This window comes from Suncus etruscus, chromosome 19 (genome assembly GCF_024139225.1).
Source record: "Suncus etruscus isolate mSunEtr1 chromosome 19, mSunEtr1.pri.cur, whole genome shotgun sequence".
NCBI lineage: Eukaryota > Metazoa > Chordata > Mammalia > Eulipotyphla > Soricidae > Suncus > Suncus etruscus.
Window position 1 is genome coordinate 31,915,610 of NC_064866.1, and position 19,642 is coordinate 31,935,251.

Below are 19,642 nucleotides of genomic sequence, written 5' to 3' on the forward strand. Positions count from 1 at the left end.
GGCCTTCTAGAATCCTTGAGCTGCACCTAGCAACTTGGGCAAAAGCCTGCTTTGAGACGACAGCTTGTTTTGGTTGTCTTCTTACCTTGACACTGATATTTCAGTATTTCCCTACTCTACCTTATCTACTCCTAACTGCTGTACTGTGCAGTGCCCCCCCCAACCCCCACCAGGGGGGTTGGCCCTCTGGTGTTCCCACCTAGTGGGAAACCATCCAGTCCCTGCCTCTCCTCCTCCAATTCACATCCCGACTAGAGCCTGGAAGACATCTCAGACAGCAAGTAGCCTTTGGGCAAACCCTGGTGCCCTCGCCTCCATCCACTTATGGATAAAATAACAACACTGAGGGCTCCCATCATGAGATCCTCAGGATCCATGAATATTCAGCCTGCCTACACCTTCCCCTGTGAAGGGGACACCTGCAGGCATAACAGCGCCAACTCAAAACCAAGGCGCCTGCAGAGAGGGACTGGCATGGGCCCTGGCCCAGCCAAGCCTAATACCAGTCCTCACCTCCATCCACTTATGGATAAAAGAACAACATTAAGGGCTCCCATCATGAGATCCTCAGGATCCATGAAGATTCAGCCTGCCTACACCTTCCCCTGTGAAGGGGATACCTGCAGGCATAACAGCGCCAACTCAAAACCAAGGCGCCTGCAGAGGGGGACTGGCATGGGCCCTGGCCCAGCCAAGCCTAATACTAGCCCTCGCCTCCATCCATGTATAGATAAAACAAACACATTGAGGGCTCCCATCATGAGATCCTCAGGATCTATGAATATTCAGCCTGCCTACACCTTCCCCTGTGAAGGGGACACCTGCAGGCATAACAGCGCCAACTCAAAACCAAGGCGCCTGCAGAGGGGGTCTGGCATGGGCCCTGGCCCAGCCAAGTACCAGGTGCCGGTCTCAGAAACATCCCAGGCTTTGAACATCGAGCAAAGGGCACTGCCTCAAACTAAAACGGCTCAAGCACATCTTGTGAGCCCCCAGGAGGCACTGGGCCAGCTCTGCCAAACATTCGGGAGCCTGAGCCTGGGGTCCGGGAGTAGGCCCTCTAGCAAAGTGTTTCCTCGGGGAGAAGCAACATCCAAGAGAGAAACACGTGCTGGGCCCCTCACTGCCCCTCACAGAGGGAGTTCCATCCAGGAGGACGTGGCGCATATCTGCCGCGTATTTGGCGACCTTAATCTAGCCTCAGCAGTGGCCAGTCCCCCCTCCACCACCCTTGGCCAAGAAACAGCGAAGGCCATGCCAGCCTCTGAGCAGAAGGCGGTTGTCATCACCACACGCAATGAGCAGGGCCCACCATCGTCCATTGAAGCTCAAAAGGCAGCAGAGCCCCTGGAAGTCCAGAGATTCAAGGAGGCATTGGAACATCTCTGTTTTATGTTCAGTCGCCTGAGCCTCGGCACAGCGACCAAAAGGTGCCAGAGTCATCCTTGGCACATCGATGGCCAGGCCACTTCCAGAGCCCTCTCTGCACCACCTAAAAACACTGTTGCTTCAGGACCACAGAAACCAGAAATCTCTACAGGTGTGTCGCATGTCATCCAAGCGAGCACTGGCCAGCAACAACCCTCCCAGTGCAACCTGAGAGCATCTGCCCATATCCATCAGCAGAGTTTCCTCCAAGCACAGCTATGTCTGCGCAGGACGGGACAGGGCCCCCCGACCTCAACACTCATCCTTAGGAGGGTCGTGCGAACCAAAATCGCTGTGAAAATGTGTTTGCCGCATGATTTTCACTGAATATAGAGCTCTCCAACAAAGGGCCCATCTCCTGGAATAGTCCACTTGCTCCAAGAGACCACTCCATGCCATCGTCTCTCCAAACGTAGTTTTCATCACAGATGAGTTAGCTGGCCCTCTCCTGTTTGGGGGAGGAGGGAGGGAAGAATAATCCTCTGGAGCCTGCCAGGACTGGCCCCCCAAAGGACTCTGCCTCTTCTTCTTTTTGATCAGGCAACCAATAAAAGCATCCCTTTGGGTATTCAAAAAAAAAATTTTTTTTTTTCAAAAAGCTGTATAAAAGCTCTTTCCAAAATCCACTCTGGGCTTGCTCGCCCAAGCCTATGTTCTCTTGAACATACATGTTCTCTTGAACACATAGTCCTCTTTTTCTACTCTCACATCATTCTAGCAAGTTTCATTTTATAAAAACCATCTGACTCACTTTTAAAAATATAGGCTTTCTTGGGAGTGAGAGAAAAAGAAGGCAGACGGCTAGTGAAGAGAAAGAGGTGCCATTGGTGGCCATTTGAATGTTTCCACTGATGTTATGTGATCCTAGTAGCCAGGGACTGGTTACACATTTTTTTTGCAGTTGTAAATATTAAGTAAATAAAAGTTAATGTGGCATGGAAAAAATGGGTTCTTAGGAGAAGGAACAGATCTCCTGGGAATTTGTGGCTACAATGACAGAATCCTGCGACCATCCTGGAACTCCCAAATTGCCATCTGCTTTTCAAAATCATCCTTGCGCAGGGGCCATGCTAATCTTCTCTGTATCGTTCCAATTTTAATAGAGGTGCTGCCGAAGCGAGCACTCAAAATCATCCCAAGTGGCTTCTGCATGATAAACTTGGCTCATGAAGTCCAGAGGAACTGACTTGCCTAAAGCTTTCATGCTATAAGACCTAGTCTTGTTAGTAAATCTTTAAATTTTGTTGTTTCTGGACCACACTGGTGAAGGGATTACTCTGGTCCTGGACTCAGGAATTGCTCCTAGCCATGCTCTTAGGAACCATATGGGATGCCTAGGATTGAACCTGAGTTCTTACCCACAATTTTACATTCTTAAAATTTTAATCCAGTTTTATTTTTCCTCACATCAAGCAAATCAATGCATCTTCTTTTGAAAATACAAGTTGCATTTAAAATAAAAAGACAATTAAGGTAGGTGTTTCATTATTCTGCTAAAAAAAAAAAAACCATCATTGTTCCTGAATTTTTTTTTGTCTATAGTTGTATGTTGTCTTGCCCCTCTGATAGGGCAGCATATTGCTCAGTGAAGGTGATGCTTATCACAAATTTCCTTCTGTATTTACTTCTCTAGGTGGTCAAAGAGAATTAGAAGCCCCACAAGAGGTACCTTCTCAGCAGGAAGGACCAAGAGGAAATTTGGCTTATGATGAATCTGTCACGTCTCGCCCTTCAGCCCCTCCAAAGAGAAGGTACAGTGTTAATATGTGTAGTTAGCACAAACACACAGAGCACTTTCAGCTCTTCGGGATCCTTTTGGCTCTGGGAGACCAGAGTAACACTAAGTCATTCTCTCCAAGGAGTCTAAGACAGAGAGCCCTCAAGTGTCTCTGGGCTCCAGCCCCAGCCCTTGGAACTTGCTAACTTCCCTTTCTCAGGAGTTTCCCATGATTTTTCAGGAATCTTTGAAGTGGCATGGAGGCAGCTTACGTAGAGTTGTTTAAAATAGTGGCAAGGGAAAACTGAAGCTTCCTCTTTTAGTATCATTTTGTTCTCTTTAAAATGTTCATAGTTGAACACTGTCAGAGCCTTGTTTGGTAACAGACTGGTCTAAGCTTGTTTCAAAGGTGATAACAGCAGTACTAAAATGTGAAAGAGCAGCAGTAAAGTCTCTTGCAAGTTAAGCTTGTCATTCCTGCTGCATTTGAATGGCTAGTGCAAGGCATAAAATCATCAGCCTCCCTCTGAGAGAGGAGAGTCAAAATCATGGATCAGTGAGGATGGACACAAGGAAGTCCATCATTGGGGCTGCTAAAGCTTTCTATCATATTTGTTTATGCCAATTTTTCCCATGATTGTTCTTCCTTTCTATTATGTCTTTATTTCACTCATAATTATTTCTAAGAATAAAACAAATTATCTCCTAAGTGGCTGATACCCACTTGTTACACCCTGGCTCGTGGAAAATGATAGTATATGTATATATATAAGGGAGAAAGGCTGTAGGAGGTAGGTAGAAATCAGAGTTGAAAGCTCAGAGGGCAGTCCTTAAGATATAGAAATTCTTCCTTTAAGATCACCCCCCTACAAGTATCTTGGCAATCATCTCCAAGTGCCCCTGAATTGGGATTTCAATTATTTTATTCTTAGAGGGGCCCCTTCCCAGTTATTTCATTAGGACAATAGCACTGACAGGAAGGCAGGGGACAGGAAGAATAACCTTTTTCTTTCTCTCTGCTCAGCATATTTTCCATCTATTGACACACTATATACCAATTAATGCTAAATTCAAAACCGACCTTTGCAATGAGAACTTCGTTCTTGTCTCAGGGAATTCTCTCTTCTCTGAACTTTTTTTTTGTATTTTTTCTGTCATACATTTAACACTTGTTATTTCTGTCTTTATATATCTTTATGTCTTCTCCCTCAGGTAATTAGTTCTATAAAGGCAAAATATAGTGATGTCTTACTCATTCTTTTTCTTCTGAGACTGGCACAGAGTATGTGCATACTAAGTAAGTGACACAAAATTTGACAGCTTATTTTTTGATACCTGTATTTTCCTATATAAATTTGTCTGCATTAATCTTCAGAGAAAACCTGATTAAACACCATTACAATTTCACCTTCAAAAGAGGAAATTAAGGCTAAATGGAGGAGAATGTTCTAATTTGGATGCATCTAACTTTAAAGATGCATTTTATTTTATTTTTTATTTATTATTATTATTATTATTATTATTACATATAATTTTTATTTTGACCATATTGGCTTACATATCTTTCACAGTATTATTTTAGGTACATATTAACATTGAATCAAGGGAATTTCCATCACAAATTAGTCCTTCCTCCACCCCCATTCCCATCCTGCATCCCATTTCTTCCACTCTCACCCCCTGGACTGCTAGAGTGGTCCCCTTCATGTCTAGCTTACTATATAGTGATCATATATCTGTTTGGTCCTAGTACCCTCCCTTATTTCCCCCTCTATTTGAGGGGCAGAACTAGATAGTTCAAGTTATGTGGTTTGGTTTGAAGAAGAGAAAAGCAATAAAGTGGGGTAAAAATCAAATAAGCCGAAAATGGGTGTAGTCCTTCTAGAGGCTCTCAACTTCAGTTTAAGAGAGGACAGGAAAAAAGGAATTGAAATACCACAACAATACAAAAAGAAATATCAAATAAATATCCAATGAGCACTACAGCGCTGAAGGCAAGCACCACATAATTGTCTCGGTCCTGAAATAGAACCATGCCAGAGCGCAAAAAGAAAGAGAAAGAGAAAGTAACATAAAATAAAATTGGAGACATCAACTTCAATATAAAGATGCATTTTAAAGATGCATTTAAGGATGAGATTTTATCAGTTTTCTCCGTCTCTACTAGATTTTATTGTAATCAGCTGAAAGGAATTGAAGTCAAATGCAGAATGGTATTGTTAAAAGCTAAGAGTACAATTCAATAGGAACTTAGGCTCAGTTTATTTGATACCTGCTGCTGCTACAAAGAGGATCTCTTCCTCTAATCTGATTTCTAAATATCCAGATAAACAAAATCCCATGGACTGTGAGAACTTAGTGGCATTGATCAGTCATTCTAAATTTTCTCTTTCACCAATTTTTTTCCAAAGCAATCATGAAACTCAGAATTGTTATATCTAGTAGAAATGTGATTATATGTATAGAATCTGACAGAAGATAAAATAAACTTATTTATTTATTTATTTAGATACAGCTTTGTCATTGCTATGCTAAAATCTCTATTTCATGATCTGTGAAATAAAAATAATACATGGTTCTAATAATTTTACTCACATTAAGAGTTGATATTTTTTGCCATACATGGGTTAAACCTTTACCTGAATACATAATTAATTGTAGCAATCATCTCTTGTTAGATAAATGATATTATTAACTTCATTTTAGAAGATGAAGGAAATAGGAAAACTGAGTCATAGAAACTAAGTTTGTTCTTCATTTGTTTTTATTTCTTCCAGAGTGGTAGAGAATATGTTATGTAAACAAAAGCTCTTAGAATTACCAGGGGAAATATTATCATAACTTACAAATTTTATATATGTTCTTACTTGATGAGACAAATATTTTGCTTTCTCTTAATAGAGCCAAACTGTTAACTAAGATTCATGAGGGGGAAGTCAGATCCCAAACTTATCAAGTAAGTGACTGTACCCCTCCCACCCAGTTCTTTTTGTTTGAATGTGCAGGCAGGCCCAAGCAGCCCTTGCTATTTGTGTTACAGATTGCCATAACCATCACGGAAGCCCGACAGCTGATTGGTGAGAACATTGACCCTGTGGTGATCATTGAGGTTGGGGATGAGAAGAAGCAGAGCACAGTGAAGGAAGGCACCAACAGCCCCTTTTACAATGAAGTAAGTCTTGGAAGCCACCAAGATCCTCTCCCTCAACACTGTCTTTCATCGCTTTTCTAAATCAATAGAAAACTGTGACTGCTTATTGTTACTTGACCTAAGTCCTTGGCTAACGCCTTGAGTCTTCACACCTATAATAATAGTATAATATTGAACAAAATGACCATTAAAAGGACAGGAAAACCATTCTTCTTTGAGACAAGAGATATAGTACAGAAATAAGGTAAGGTGAGGTGAAGTGAAGTGAGGTAAGATAAGGTGAGGTAAGGTAAGACAAGGTGTGTGCCTTGCACACAGCTGACTTGGACTTGATCCCTGGCCTTTCATTTGGTCCATCCAGCCCATCAGGGATGGTCCCTGAACACAGTCAATACCCAGCTAGGTGTAACACCAAAACAAATTTCTCCTTGAATTTAAAATTCTCCTGAATTTAAAACTTATTGCTATGTTTTCAGTAAGGCTTTTTTTTTTCCACACCCAGTGACACTCAGGGGTTACTCCTGGTTATGTGCTCAGAAATTGCCCCTGGCTTGGGGGACTAGATGGGATGCCCAGGGATCGAACTGTGGTCTGTCCTAGGTTAACGCATGCAAGGCAAACTCCCTACCACCTGCACCACCACTCCAGCCCCTGTTGTTTCTTATAACTCATCTTCATCCCTTATAAACTATGACTTTCTGTTTAATAAATCTGTGATATGTTGATCAGTGAAGAGATATGAATTTATGTAATCAGAGAAAAAGAAGATATAATTATTATTTTTAAAACAGGCATGCTACATTGGAAAGTAAAGCAGTCGTTTATATAAACAGTATAAAAATTGCTTGTACCAGCAGAAGACAGCACAGCGAACACAGCATTTGTCTTGCATGAGTCTGACTCAAATTCCATCCCTGGTATACCATCTGATCTCCCAAGCCCCAACAGGAGAAATTCCTAAGTGTAGAGTTAGGAGTATCCTTGAGCATCACTGAGTATAGCTCCAAAACAAAAGAAACAAGCAAACAAACAAAATACTGTTTGTAAAGGAAAACACCAAAATCACAAAGTATTTAGCATTTTATGTTTTCTTTTTACATTCGAGACTACACATAAAATGTTAAAACACCAATATAACAAGTAAATAAAACAATGCACAGTCATTTTTTTTTACTTTTTTTTAAACACCTTGATTACATACATGATTATGTTTGGGTTTCAGTCATGTAAAGAACACCACCCATCACCAGTGCAACATTCCCATCACCAATGTCCCAAGTCTCCCTCCTCCCCACCCGACCCCCGCCTGTACTCTAAACAGGCTCTCCATTTCCCTCATACATTCTCATTATTAGGACAGTTCAAAATGTAGTTATTTCTCTAACTAAACTCATCACTCTTTGTGGTGAGCTTCCTGAGGTGAGCCGTAACTTCCAGCTCTTTTCTCTTTTGTGCCTGAAAATTATTATTGCAAGAATGTCTTTCATTTTTCTTAAAACCCATAGATGAGTGAGACCGGCTAGGCTTTGAAGGCACAGTCATTTTCAATATGTCCTTCTGATCTTTAATCCAAATTCTTAAGTTCCCCTTCCTGTAGGCAATCATTCTTACTAGGTGTTTGTATATCTTTCTAGATAGCCTAGGTTTGTATAAGGATAGAGGCCATGGAAACCTGCCTAGAGGCTAGAGCTCATGCTTTGCATGTTAGAACCCTGCATTTGATCCCCATCACTGCTTGGCCTCTAAGCAACAGTGGGAGTGAGTGATTTCTGTGTATCATTGTTTTTGACCTAAAAATATAAAAAGAAGGGGCTGGAACTATAGCACAGCAGATTGGGTGTTTGCCTTGCATATGACCAATCTGGGTTTGATCCCCGGCATCCTTGAGCTGAGGATCTTTTCACTAGCAAAAAAACCGTTTCACTACAAATAAAAGCATAACTTGGAGATTAACCTATTAGTCTCTTCATATATATAGGTATACTGTATGCAAATATAGAGATGTATCAGATATAAGATATATGTCAGAACATACCTTTTAATTTTTTTTCACCTCATTTTGTATTCCAATTTGCTCCTTTTCCATTTTTTTCTTTGTTTGTTGGTTTTTGGGTCACACCCAGCAGCAAACAGGGCTTACTCCTGACTCTATGCTCAGAAATTCCTCCTGGCCAGTTCAAGGGACCATATACAATGCTGGGGATCAAATATATACAGGTTGGCTACATGCAAAGCAAATGCCCTACCCACTGTTCTATTGCTCCGGCCCCTCTAGCCAGTTTTCTACAATGGTAACCTCTTATTGATGAATATTTAAAAAATAATTGTCTATAAATATTACAGTATTATTTTCCTTGCTTAACTGGGGCAAAAATTATACACATGTAAAATTTTGATGTCTCTCCAGAGAGTTGAAAATTAATTTCCAGCTAACAGAAGTATATAAAAGTTCTTGCTTTCCCATGGGCACTTGTCACTATGAATAATCAACAATGCAATAAACGACTTCATTATTTTCCTAATGGGAAATGATAATTGAAAAGGAAGGCAGGGAGAGCATAGATAATGAAATCAACGAAAAGCTCCAAGTCCCTCCTGAACTGTTCATTTCTTTTCTTTATCACTCTGTCTCTACTAAGTCTTTCACCAGGAGTGAAAATGACTGTTTTCTCCCTCCTGTTTCACTCCCTACTTTCTGGCACATCTTTTGCCATGGGTTAAATGATGTCCATGAAAACCACTTTCAACTGCACTTCTCTAAGGCTAGTCATTAAACTAATTAGCATTCTCTTTATGCACCTGAATCTTGAATCGAAAAGCTATTCAGCTCTACCATAGCAGTAAGCACTTAAACAAGTAAAAAATGTCAAAGATGAAGTAAAACTTTTAGTCACAGTGGAATTAAAAATGCTTATTTCAGGGTTTGTTTTTTTTTTTTTCATTTTAGAAAATTATTTTCTTTTTCTTTGGATATTTTTATTTAAACACCTTGATTACAAATATGATTGTAATTGGGTTCAGTCATGTAAAGAACACCCCCTTCACCAGTACAACATTCCCATCACCAATGTCCCAAGTCTCCCTCCCAAAAGTCCAAACCTATGGCTTGTCATATATTACCAGTACCAGTAAGAAGGGTCTGAGAAATAATTTTCAGCTAGAAAAATGTATGTGGATCAGAGATCTAAGGGTCCTACCTAGTGAGGTGGGTGGATGCGAAACATGTATGGGAGATAGGGGCATTGATGGTGGAATGTTGCACTGATGAAGGGGGTGTTCTTTTTATAACTGAAAACCAACTACAAACATGTTTGTAATCATGTTGCTTAAATAAAGATATTATTTAAAAAAAAAATAGAAGGCAATATACACTGGAACTAATTGAGTAATCCAAAGGAGCCCTCAGGATCTCATATATTCAGTATTATCAGAGAATGAAGAATTTCATGTAAGAATTTTCTACATATAAGCAATTATGAACACCAAAACTTTTTTTTAAAAGTCTAAAATCATGTATGAAAAGCTTCCTTAATGTGATATATACTTTATTATTTTCATAAAACAAATGACACTGAATGTAGCATCTCACTGCTACGGAAGAGCCACCATTTTTTGATATGTGTGAGGAATAAGACTAGGTAGAAGGTGGATCTAGAAGTGTTGGGCCGCCTCATGTTCAGGGTTTATTTCTGATGCGGTGCTCAAGAGTCACTCTTAGCAATGCTTGGGTACCATCAGTAATACTGGAGGTTGAACTGGGATTGGCTGCATATACTACCTTTCCGGTTCCAGATTCACTATTTTGAAGAGTGCATTATAGTATATTAGGACATCTTTCAGTTTTCATAGATTTCTTTTCCTGTTTTTTTTTTCATTTATAAGCAGACTTTTTAGAGTGATTTCTTCCTTTTCTACTGCTGCTATGTTCATCTCTAAAATCCTTGGGTCATTTTTTCACCCTGTCACTCAAACAAAAGAAACAACTCACCAGGCAACTTCCTCTTCCCATCTTAATCCTATTGACCACCCCACCCCAACACACAACCATAAAACAGCTCTCTAATTTTCTGTACCATGAGAACATTCACTCTCACATTTGGGAGATAATCCATAAAGTTCAGATGAGTAAAGAAACAGTACTTAGGGGCCGGAGAGATAGCATGGAGGTAAGGCGTTTGCCTTTCATGCAGGAGGTCATTGGTTCGAATCTCGGCATCCCATATGGTCCCCCGTGCCTGCCAGGAACAATTTCTGAGCCTGGAGCCAGGAATAACCCCTGAGCACTGCTGGGTGTGACCCAAAAACCCACAAAAAAAAAAAAAAAAGAATAAAAGAAACAGTACTTAACTCCTCCTGAGAGAACTTAGCTTCAGTCTCAACAATATGAGCATGTCTTTAAATTCTTTAGTCTTCCTTTTTCTTATACAAGGAATAGAGAGAATGATCTAGAAAATTTCTTCAATTCTAAAATTTAGTCAACTTCTAAAATCTCCCTTGTTTATAATTTTTTTTATTTCCTTCTTGGGAACTTCACAGAATATCTAAAACAAAAAATCCTAGAAAATAATATTTTGATCAAGTTTATCCCAAATAAATATCACTATAATACTGATAATATAAATTCTACTTATTATTTTAAATATAGGCAGAAATAAAGGACAGAGAAAGGAATTGACATTACAATCCCTGCCTAGCATTGACAAGGATATTAAGAAATGACTATCTTCACACCCTATCAATTGGAATGCAAAATGACTTAACCTCTTTAAAAAGAAATTTTTATATTACCTACTAAAAACTCTAATACGTCTAATTATAACCCACCAATTTCACTTATCAAATCCAATTTAGATAAAAATGTATGTCTAGTGGTTAATGATATTCCTTTTTTAGTATATATGTTAAAATATTAAAAAAAATTAACTGATCTCCAGAAGGGAATGACCAATTAATTAATGATACAGTCCTACTGTACAACAATTTGGTTAAAATACAGGATGTCTAGGCAGAGGGTTCTTGGTTATAAGTCTGGAATTTTGGCTCATAATGAACTTTGTGTTTTAAAGTACTTTGTCTTCGATTTCATTGGACCCCAAGTGCATCTTTTTGACAAGATCATCAAAATCTCAGTAAGTATATCATTAATGTGGGGGTGTATTAGAGGGATTCCAAATATTGGGAGTTCTCTGGAGGATTCAGCTTGCTAGGAATGCAAAAACTCAGGAGTCTATGTACAAGCTGGTGAGTTTAAAACTAATAGTATAGAATCTGAAATAAGCAGTGCAGAGGAGTTCGGGAAAGCAAGCTACTCAAGAAAATCTCTGCTTCTTGGAAGTGAGTTGTAATCTACTATCAAATCATCCAGAAATATTCTAATGTGGGGAGTTAAAACATATGCTTCAAATGACATCTTAAGTCATTGCCATTTTGAGTTGGTTTTCATCTTTTTATGAAACAAATGTTAGAGTATTTCTCTCGAGATAATATTCACATGAATGGTAATTAATCAAATTCTTTTTTTCCCCCTTGGTAACAGACAGGAAAAAGAATTAGTAAAGAACCAAATATCTTAGTAATGTTGGCTCAGATTTGGGGCAAGTGGTTGCAATTCACCCTCTCCTAATATAGACCACAGGAACCCATGTGGGTAAAATCTGCATAGAACTTTCCTTAGATCTGCTCAGATTGAGAACAGTGAAACCTAGTTTATTGGGGGGGGAGGTATCTTATCCAGGTGGATTCACCCCCACAGAGACAGGAAAGAGCAGGGAAAGTGCCCCTGTTAAAACTACAGTTAGACAAGGTGCATGATCTTATTGATCTCACAACTCTCAGTAATAGGACAGAGACCATGGATGACATCTGTCACAATTGTCTCTCCAGTTTGGGAAAACATTCCTTTTACATGGAGAGGAAGCAAGGGGATAAAGAACAAGGTCTGGGTAAATTTTTTTCTTCCAAACAATTCTGAGAGGACCAAACTAGTATACGAACTGAAAGCTTGCTCCAAAGAAATTCAACACAAAGGAAGACAGAGGGAGTGTGATAGGCACATGACACTGGGACAGTCAGCCTGTCGGGCACTGATGACGTCAAAATCATGTTCCCTTGCCAGAAGCCTCAGGCTCCAGACTTTATATGTAAGTTCCACTAGAGTTCCTGCGACGTAATGCTTGACTCAGCTGAAATGCCTGATGATTCTCACACTGGGTGAACGACTTGAGGAGGCCCCCTGCATTATTTAACAATATTTGGGTTTTTGCATCCTGTTTTGTCCAGAGGAACTAAGGTGCATTCCACCTAGGAGAGGTGGAGTCAGGCTTTCTTCATGTTCCTTAGAAAATGATGTGAATAGCTACAAGCATGGGTTGTGGGGCCGGGAGTGACATTAAGTAACTTCTCTGCTCAAGCCAAGTTGTCCTTACTTCCCTCAGCGTTCTACTGCCTCACAATTTAGTTGAAGGAGAGTAAAAGGGGCTGTAAGGGGCCAGAGTGATAGTGCAGGGGGTAGGACATTTACCCTGAGTCTGATGAGTAATTCTGAGCCAGAAGTATAATCCCTGAGTTCCTCTGGGTGTGTCCCAAAAACACAAAAAAGAGGAGATTTCAAATTTTGAAGTCAATTCATTGTTTCTTATCTTTTCTGCCAGAATAGCTGTTCTTTAATTTTAATTTTTTCTTTATTTAAACATCTTGATTACAAATATGATTGTGAGTAGGTTTCAGTCATGTAAAGAACTCCCCCCTTCACCAGTGCAACATTCTCACCAACAATGTCCCAAATCTCCCTCCATCCCATCCCACCCCCACTTGTACTCTAGACAGGCTTTCCAGTTTCCTCATTCATTCACATAGAATAGCTGTTTTGAAGTACAAAAACACTTAAACCTTCATTCAATTGGTCAGTCATTGACTAGTTTACTAAATGTTCACTGAATACCTACTTTGATCAAGGTCATGCAGTTAGTGAAGAAAAGTAGGAAATCAATCCTTGGTTCAAGAAACTTATAAAATTTTGTCATTAGAAGAAAAGTCATCGAACATCATCTAGGGCAAGGATCCCTTTCCATCATCTCCATGACTTAGTATACCTGGGAACAACTTAAATATATCCAGTGGGGACCTCTAGATGGCCCATTCCATTACTTGGAAGTCCGGTTATAAATATTTACCCTTTGGTGAAAACTGGAATCTCTTTCTATGATTTGGGACCCCTCTCCCCAAGCTTCTAGATATCAGTGTTTTCCAAAGTTTGAAGAAGACAGTCAAGTTACCATGTCTCTTGTAGCTTATCCCCGTTGTTCTCTGACCTGAATGAAAGGTTACTTGCTCACAGAATCAGGTTGCTTCTGGATCAGGCATCAGCTCATTATCCTTTTCATAGCACTCGCCTCAAAATGCACTGCAGTAACCAGCCAGGCACTGTTCATTTTTAATCTAATAAAATATTGAAGATGAACAAAAATCTTGTTCTGGCTGTTAAATATGTGATGATCTGAGAAGGTTGTGAGAAATATGTTGTGGAACTTGGGGAGAAATAGGAAATACTTTGAGCTGTGGAATATTAATCAAGGCTTCTTGAAGGAAGTGGCATCATAATATTAGTAACACTCTAGTTTTTTTGATTAAACAACAGACCAATACAAATATAGAAGAATTTTAGCTACTAAAATTTAATTAGCATCTTTCAAGAAAGGATTAGCTGAAAATATACTAGAAGGAAATAGAAGTAGGACCACTGAATATTCTTTATAGTCCTGTGGTTTGGTGACCAAGCATTATTGTACTTTAGACTAAAAAATAAACAAGTGTCTAGAAACCTCTTTGAAGTATTTAAACCCATTTCACAGAATTTTCTCAGAGAGGAGGCTACTGGCTTTACTGTTATATCTTCCCTCAGGTCTTTCATCATAAGCTGATAGGAAGTGTGCTGATTGGCTCCTTCAAAGTAGACCTGGGGACTGTGTACAATCAACCTGGTAAGTCGAAACATCTCCCAATCTCTCTCTTGTTTTCTCCTTTTTACCTAGACTTAGAAGTCAACTCATAATGGACTCATCCATTTCACCACTTGTTCAACATTGAACAACAAATAGCCTTTTCTCCAAAATAACATTAATAATCAAATGATTTTATGTTTATACTTTTGAAACTTTCTTCATTTATATTAAAATCTAAATTGTGATGTGAGGTGTAAGCTGAACAGAGTATTAAAATTAAGAGTGAGGACTGCATATCAATATGCAGTTCTGGATCTGTGAAAATGGAGATAAAATAGTCTCCTTTCTTCACAGGAAGGAATATAAAGTTAGGAGATTAAGTTAATAAATATGCATGAGGGACTTAATATAGAATCCACTATAAAATAATGACAGTGTGGGGCCAGAGTGACATTACAGCAGGTAGGGCATTTTTCTAGCATGTGGTCAGTTCAATCCTCAATCTTTAATATTCAGCATACCAGATGATCCCCTGAGCCCAATAGGATTTATCTAGGAGTAAACCCTGAGCATTTCCAGCTGTAGCCAACAAAAGAAAAAATTAGCATAAAAACAAAATTAAATAAAAAATGATTATGACATACAGTTTTCTCTAACAATACATACAAAATATAGTTTTCTCTAACAGTAATTATTAGCCCTGAGTTCTAAGACAGTGAAACTTTAATAATTTAAAAATGTATCCAAAGTAAAAAGTGAATAAGTAACAGTCAATACCAATATAGATCTTTCCGTGAAGGACCCTCTTATCTTAAACAATAATTTTAACTTGTGCCAGGCAAAAGATATGAGAGGACAGAGGACTGGATTTGATTCATTAATGCATTTTAAAAGCTTCAGGGAACAGGAAGACTCAGTACCTAAGTGAAAGGAATGATATCTACCCAGTTCTTTTTCCACTAGCTGTGATGTGGAAATGTGTATAAGTCAGGTATAGTATTAAAAAAAAAAAACAAACCCAGAAACTTAGAATTTATGAGAGCCTTTGCAATTTGGACTCACAATTAAGACTAAACAAAAAGATTCTGAGGCTATATTCACAATCTCTGAAATAGTACATGACTTTTATATCCTGTGTTATCCTTCTGTTGAGCCAAAGCTTGAATCCTGTAGGTTGAAAGTCTCTCAGAGATCTATGGGTAGTAAGAAAGTAGAGGAGAGAGAGGGTGAGACAGAAACACACCAAAAGAGAGGAAGCATAAGACTTGGGAATCATTATAATGAGCTAGCTTCTCTTTGAGAAAAAGTGAGGGAGTCTTGGATGTGGGAATGACTGAGTGCAGTTGTTTGTGATATCTGAGTTTTCAGGATGCTTTTCCAGGTCATCAGTTCTGTGACAAATGGGCCCTGCTCACTGACCCTGGTGACATCAGAACTGGCACCAAGGGATACCTGAAGTGTGATATCAGCGTGACTGGGAAAGGCGACATCTTAAAGACCAACCCCAAAATCTCTGATGCTGAGGAGCAAATAGAAAAGTGAGACTCACCCTCCCAGGATATGTGAAAAACATGATATGGCCCAATGTCAATGTCTCTTTCTCCTCCCTTTTCTTATGAGTGCATAAGAACTGTCAAGTTCATAGTATGTCCCATTGGGATTCAGTTCTAGCAAAGACATCAAGACTTCACTTGATCTAAAGGCATATTTCTCAGCAAGGGCCAGAGGGCTCTTTTGTGAGTCCTCAGGATATTTTAATAGGATCACAGGTGGAAATTATGTAAATAAAGGGGAGGGGCTACAGGTTGAGTATGGGGAGAATCTTAGGAAGGAAACAAGGTTAGAATAGGGCCAACATAGGGAAAGGTTGAAAAGCAGTGGTCTGGAAGATGGGGCCATCTTAGTGAAGGTTGGCTTCTAGGATGGGCACATAAGTGATTCCTGAGCTTATCTGATTTATCTGAATGTAGCAGAGCTTTAACTGGAGCTTTAATCTTAGCCACTGAATTATGAATTAGGAAGATTTATATGTGCTTCTTTAAAGATGCACAGTTGGGGGCAAAGTTTATTTTCTAATCCCAGGGTCTTAATGTTACTCCATGCTATTTGCCTTCATTTACTCTAGAAAGAATTTTAGTGATAAATGACAATCTTTTCATCTTTTTCTCATATGTCAGGATCCTTCTCTCCAATTCCAAATTGCTTCAACAATGTGCCAATGATCTCAAGTACAAGAGTCTTTTCTTTCCTCCCCTCTAGGAACCTTTTGATTCCCCATGGGTTCCCATCTGAGAGACCCTGGGCCAGATTCTATGTGAGACTCTACAAAGCCGAAGGGCTGCCTAAAATGAACTCCAGCATCATGGCAAATGTCACCAAAGCATTTGTGGGTGACAGTAAGGACCTCGTGGACCCATTTGTAGAGGTCTCCTTTGCAGGACAAACGGTGAGAAATCATTGTCACTAGTCATGAAAGCCTGAACCAAAGCCTTAAAATACGAGGACATTTCTAGTCAGATGAAGAGGTTAAAATCTAAACTAAGAAGTGCTTTGGAAGAGAACTGAGTGACAGAGCAGGAAATTTGAAATGCTCTTCATTGGAGATTATGGAGAGGAGCCATAAATACATTAAGGAATAAGACTCAGGAAACCTTCCATTCTGGGCCCTTCTCTGAGCTGTAACCCTGCCCCAGGCCCCAGTGGAAAATCACCACCCACTCCCAATCTGCTTCACAGTTTCCCTATATGGTTCTTTTCCTATGAAACCCCGGCCATTTCTGCTCTGCTGGATCAGAGCCTATAGCCCAGGCACATGGCCAGCATTCTCTAGACTTTCAAGGCCCCCACAGCTTCAGTGAATACACCTAAGTTGTCCCAGTCCTTGAGCCATTGTTTCTCCATATAGCCAAAGAGCTAATACAGTGGTTAAGACACTTGTCTTCCATGCAGTCACTCTGGCTTGATCTACGGCATTGCATATGGTCTCAGAGCAAAGAATCAAGAATAGCTCCTGATCACCACTAGTGTGATCCTAACCCCCTTTGTCCAACTGAACCCCCCCCCCACGAAAGTCTCTTTCCTGATCCTCAGGGTAAATATTAGAGTATATTTTTGACTTGGATTGTCATGACAGTCATATGGGTATTGCCTTCATTTTTTATCAAGGAAGCTGAGGTCCTGATTAGGAAAGTGATTTGTAGAAGGTCCTACCTTTATCAAACATGTACTGTGGTCTAAGCTTATCTGCTGCATTCCTGGAGAGGCACCAGATAACTGCTGGTTTCTGCAGGATTTGTTTCATGCTAATTTCAGTGTGATGATGTATGTAAGTCTCAGATGGACAGCACAGTGCTGTCACTTTACTCACTTTTGTCCCAGTATCTAGTTTAGTCTAGTGTCTGCTGCAGAGCAGGAAATCAGTAGGGTTTGCTGGACGACACTGATATATATGGTTTCTTGAGAGATTAGCATCATTCTTTCTAGCCTTTTTGCTCTTCATTTTCTGCTGGTTTTAAGCATTTATCTTTATTAATAAATGGTCCTGACTTGCCTGCCCTTCACACCTTCCTTCCAATCTCTTTCTCAGGGGCGAACCACGGTGCAGAAGAACTGTGCTGACCCTGTGTGGCATGAACAGGTGGTCTTTAAGGAGATGTTTCCTCCCCTGTGCAGGAGGGTGAAGATCCAGGTATGGGATGAAGGCAGCGTGAATGATGTAGCCTTGGCAACCCATTTCATAGACCTGAAGAAAATCTCCAATGAGCAGGATGGAGATAAAGGTAAAACCCCACACACCTGACCTGGAACCAAGCTCTGCAATGATTGCTTTGACTTTCTGCTCCCATATTTAAAAAAGAGGGGCATGGAGCCAGCAATGTCATGGGGAGTTTTCACATTTCTGTGCTTCATGGCAGTAGGTGGAACTCCACTTTTGGAGTCAGTTCCAAGTCTTCCACAAATATTGCAGTGTGTCCTCAAGGTGTGTCCTCTTGGGACCTCAGGTTACTTAATTGGGAAATAAAGAGCTTAGATCTGACCATGAGTGGGAAAACTGGTCAGTGGCTCCATCTTACGAGCCATATTTTGGAGGATCTAGAGTTAAGAATGGTTTTCACATGTCTAAGTGATCCAAAGTCACATGTACCCCCAAATCATTAGTGGGACATGAGAACATGGCTATTATAGAAGGATGCTTTGGGCAAACACTCAGAGAGAAGCAGGATGATAATGGTGAGTCCCCATTAATCTATCATCAGTCAAAAGAGTTTTTGTTCAGTATAAAGATCTCTATAAAACATAAGCTGGTGATTATATCCTAAATGTCCCAAACAAAACCATTCTCCTTAATTCCTAAGGTAATGCTTTGTGTCCTACAAATTTGTGCTGATTGATGAATATATTTGAGCAGACATGTATGGATCTGTAGTTTTATATATAGACTTAGCTTAAGAGAAGATTTACTCATCTATTCCCCCTTGCAGACTGACATCACAGACAGGCCTCCTGAAGTAACTATTATGTGATTATTTCTGTTAAGGATGATTAACCACTTTCATAATTGATTTCTACAGAATCTCAACTAGTAAATATGTTTTGCCCTATATTTTCATGATTTCATGAATATCTTAATGGAGTTCACAAAGATGGGTAGCATAGAGAGCATGAGCCATTGAATATTACACCCCTTTTTTGTTTGTTTGTTTGTTTGTTTTTATTTTTGTTTTGGGGCCACACCCACTGATGCTCAGGGGGTTATTCCTGGCTATGTGCTCAAAAATTGCTCCTGACTTGGAGGACCATATGGGACGCCAGGTTCATACTAAGTCAGCTGCATGCAAGGCAAACATCCTTCCACTGTGCTATCACTTCGGCTCTTCTCATACCTCCTTTTAACATAATATCTCAGCTTCTTAATATTTACCCAGAGGAAGATTAATCTGGAGCATAGCAGATGGGAGAGGAAACACTGAGGTAGCAAATGCTTTCAAATAATTAATCTCAGGGAGGCATCTACTTGTCAATATTAGAAGGATTATTAAACAAATTAGGATGTGTATTTTATTAAGAGTAATTGCTAAGGGCCAGGGATATGGTTCCAATAATACAGCAATTGCCTAGCATATGTGAGGTCATTAGATTAATTCCTTGTCCAGCCTGACTCTCTCCACCACGATTCCCAGCACTTCCAGGTATGACCCTGGTGGTCACCTGTGCACCACTAGAATCATGCACCTGTCAGTACTGCAATGTCAGGCTGAGCATAACTGTCTTGTGTGCTCTATAAAAAATATTTGTTAACATTCTTGGGCATTTCCAAATGGTCTCTGTGAGGCACATTATGGATATTACCTCTACTAATTTGATATGAATGGGGAAAGTAATGCATAAGGGGGAAAAGAGAACAAA

At 39.8% G+C, this 19,642-nt stretch overlaps 1 protein-coding gene and 1 pseudogene across 1 annotated transcript in view; one reads left to right on the forward strand and one right to left on the reverse strand.

Moving 5' to 3' along the window:
• The first annotated feature begins 357 nt into the window (after positions 1-357).
• FER1L6 (fer-1 like family member 6) overlaps positions 358-19,642 on the forward strand; it is a 135,514-nt gene continuing 116,229 nt past the window's right edge. Inside the window, exons 1-9 of the mRNA XM_049765618.1 lie at positions 358-1,732; positions 3,062-3,179; positions 6,047-6,101; positions 6,186-6,317; positions 11,363-11,425; positions 14,197-14,275; positions 15,618-15,774; positions 16,496-16,682; positions 17,823-18,015. Coding sequence (XP_049621575.1) covers positions 358-1,732; positions 3,062-3,179; positions 6,047-6,101; positions 6,186-6,317; positions 11,363-11,425; positions 14,197-14,275; positions 15,618-15,774; positions 16,496-16,682; positions 17,823-18,015 — 2,359 coding nt within the window. The remainder of the gene's footprint in view (positions 1,733-3,061; positions 3,180-6,046; positions 6,102-6,185; positions 6,318-11,362; positions 11,426-14,196; positions 14,276-15,617; positions 15,775-16,495; positions 16,683-17,822; positions 18,016-19,642) is intronic.
• Positions 2,453-2,552, reverse strand: LOC125997714 (uncharacterized; annotated as a pseudogene).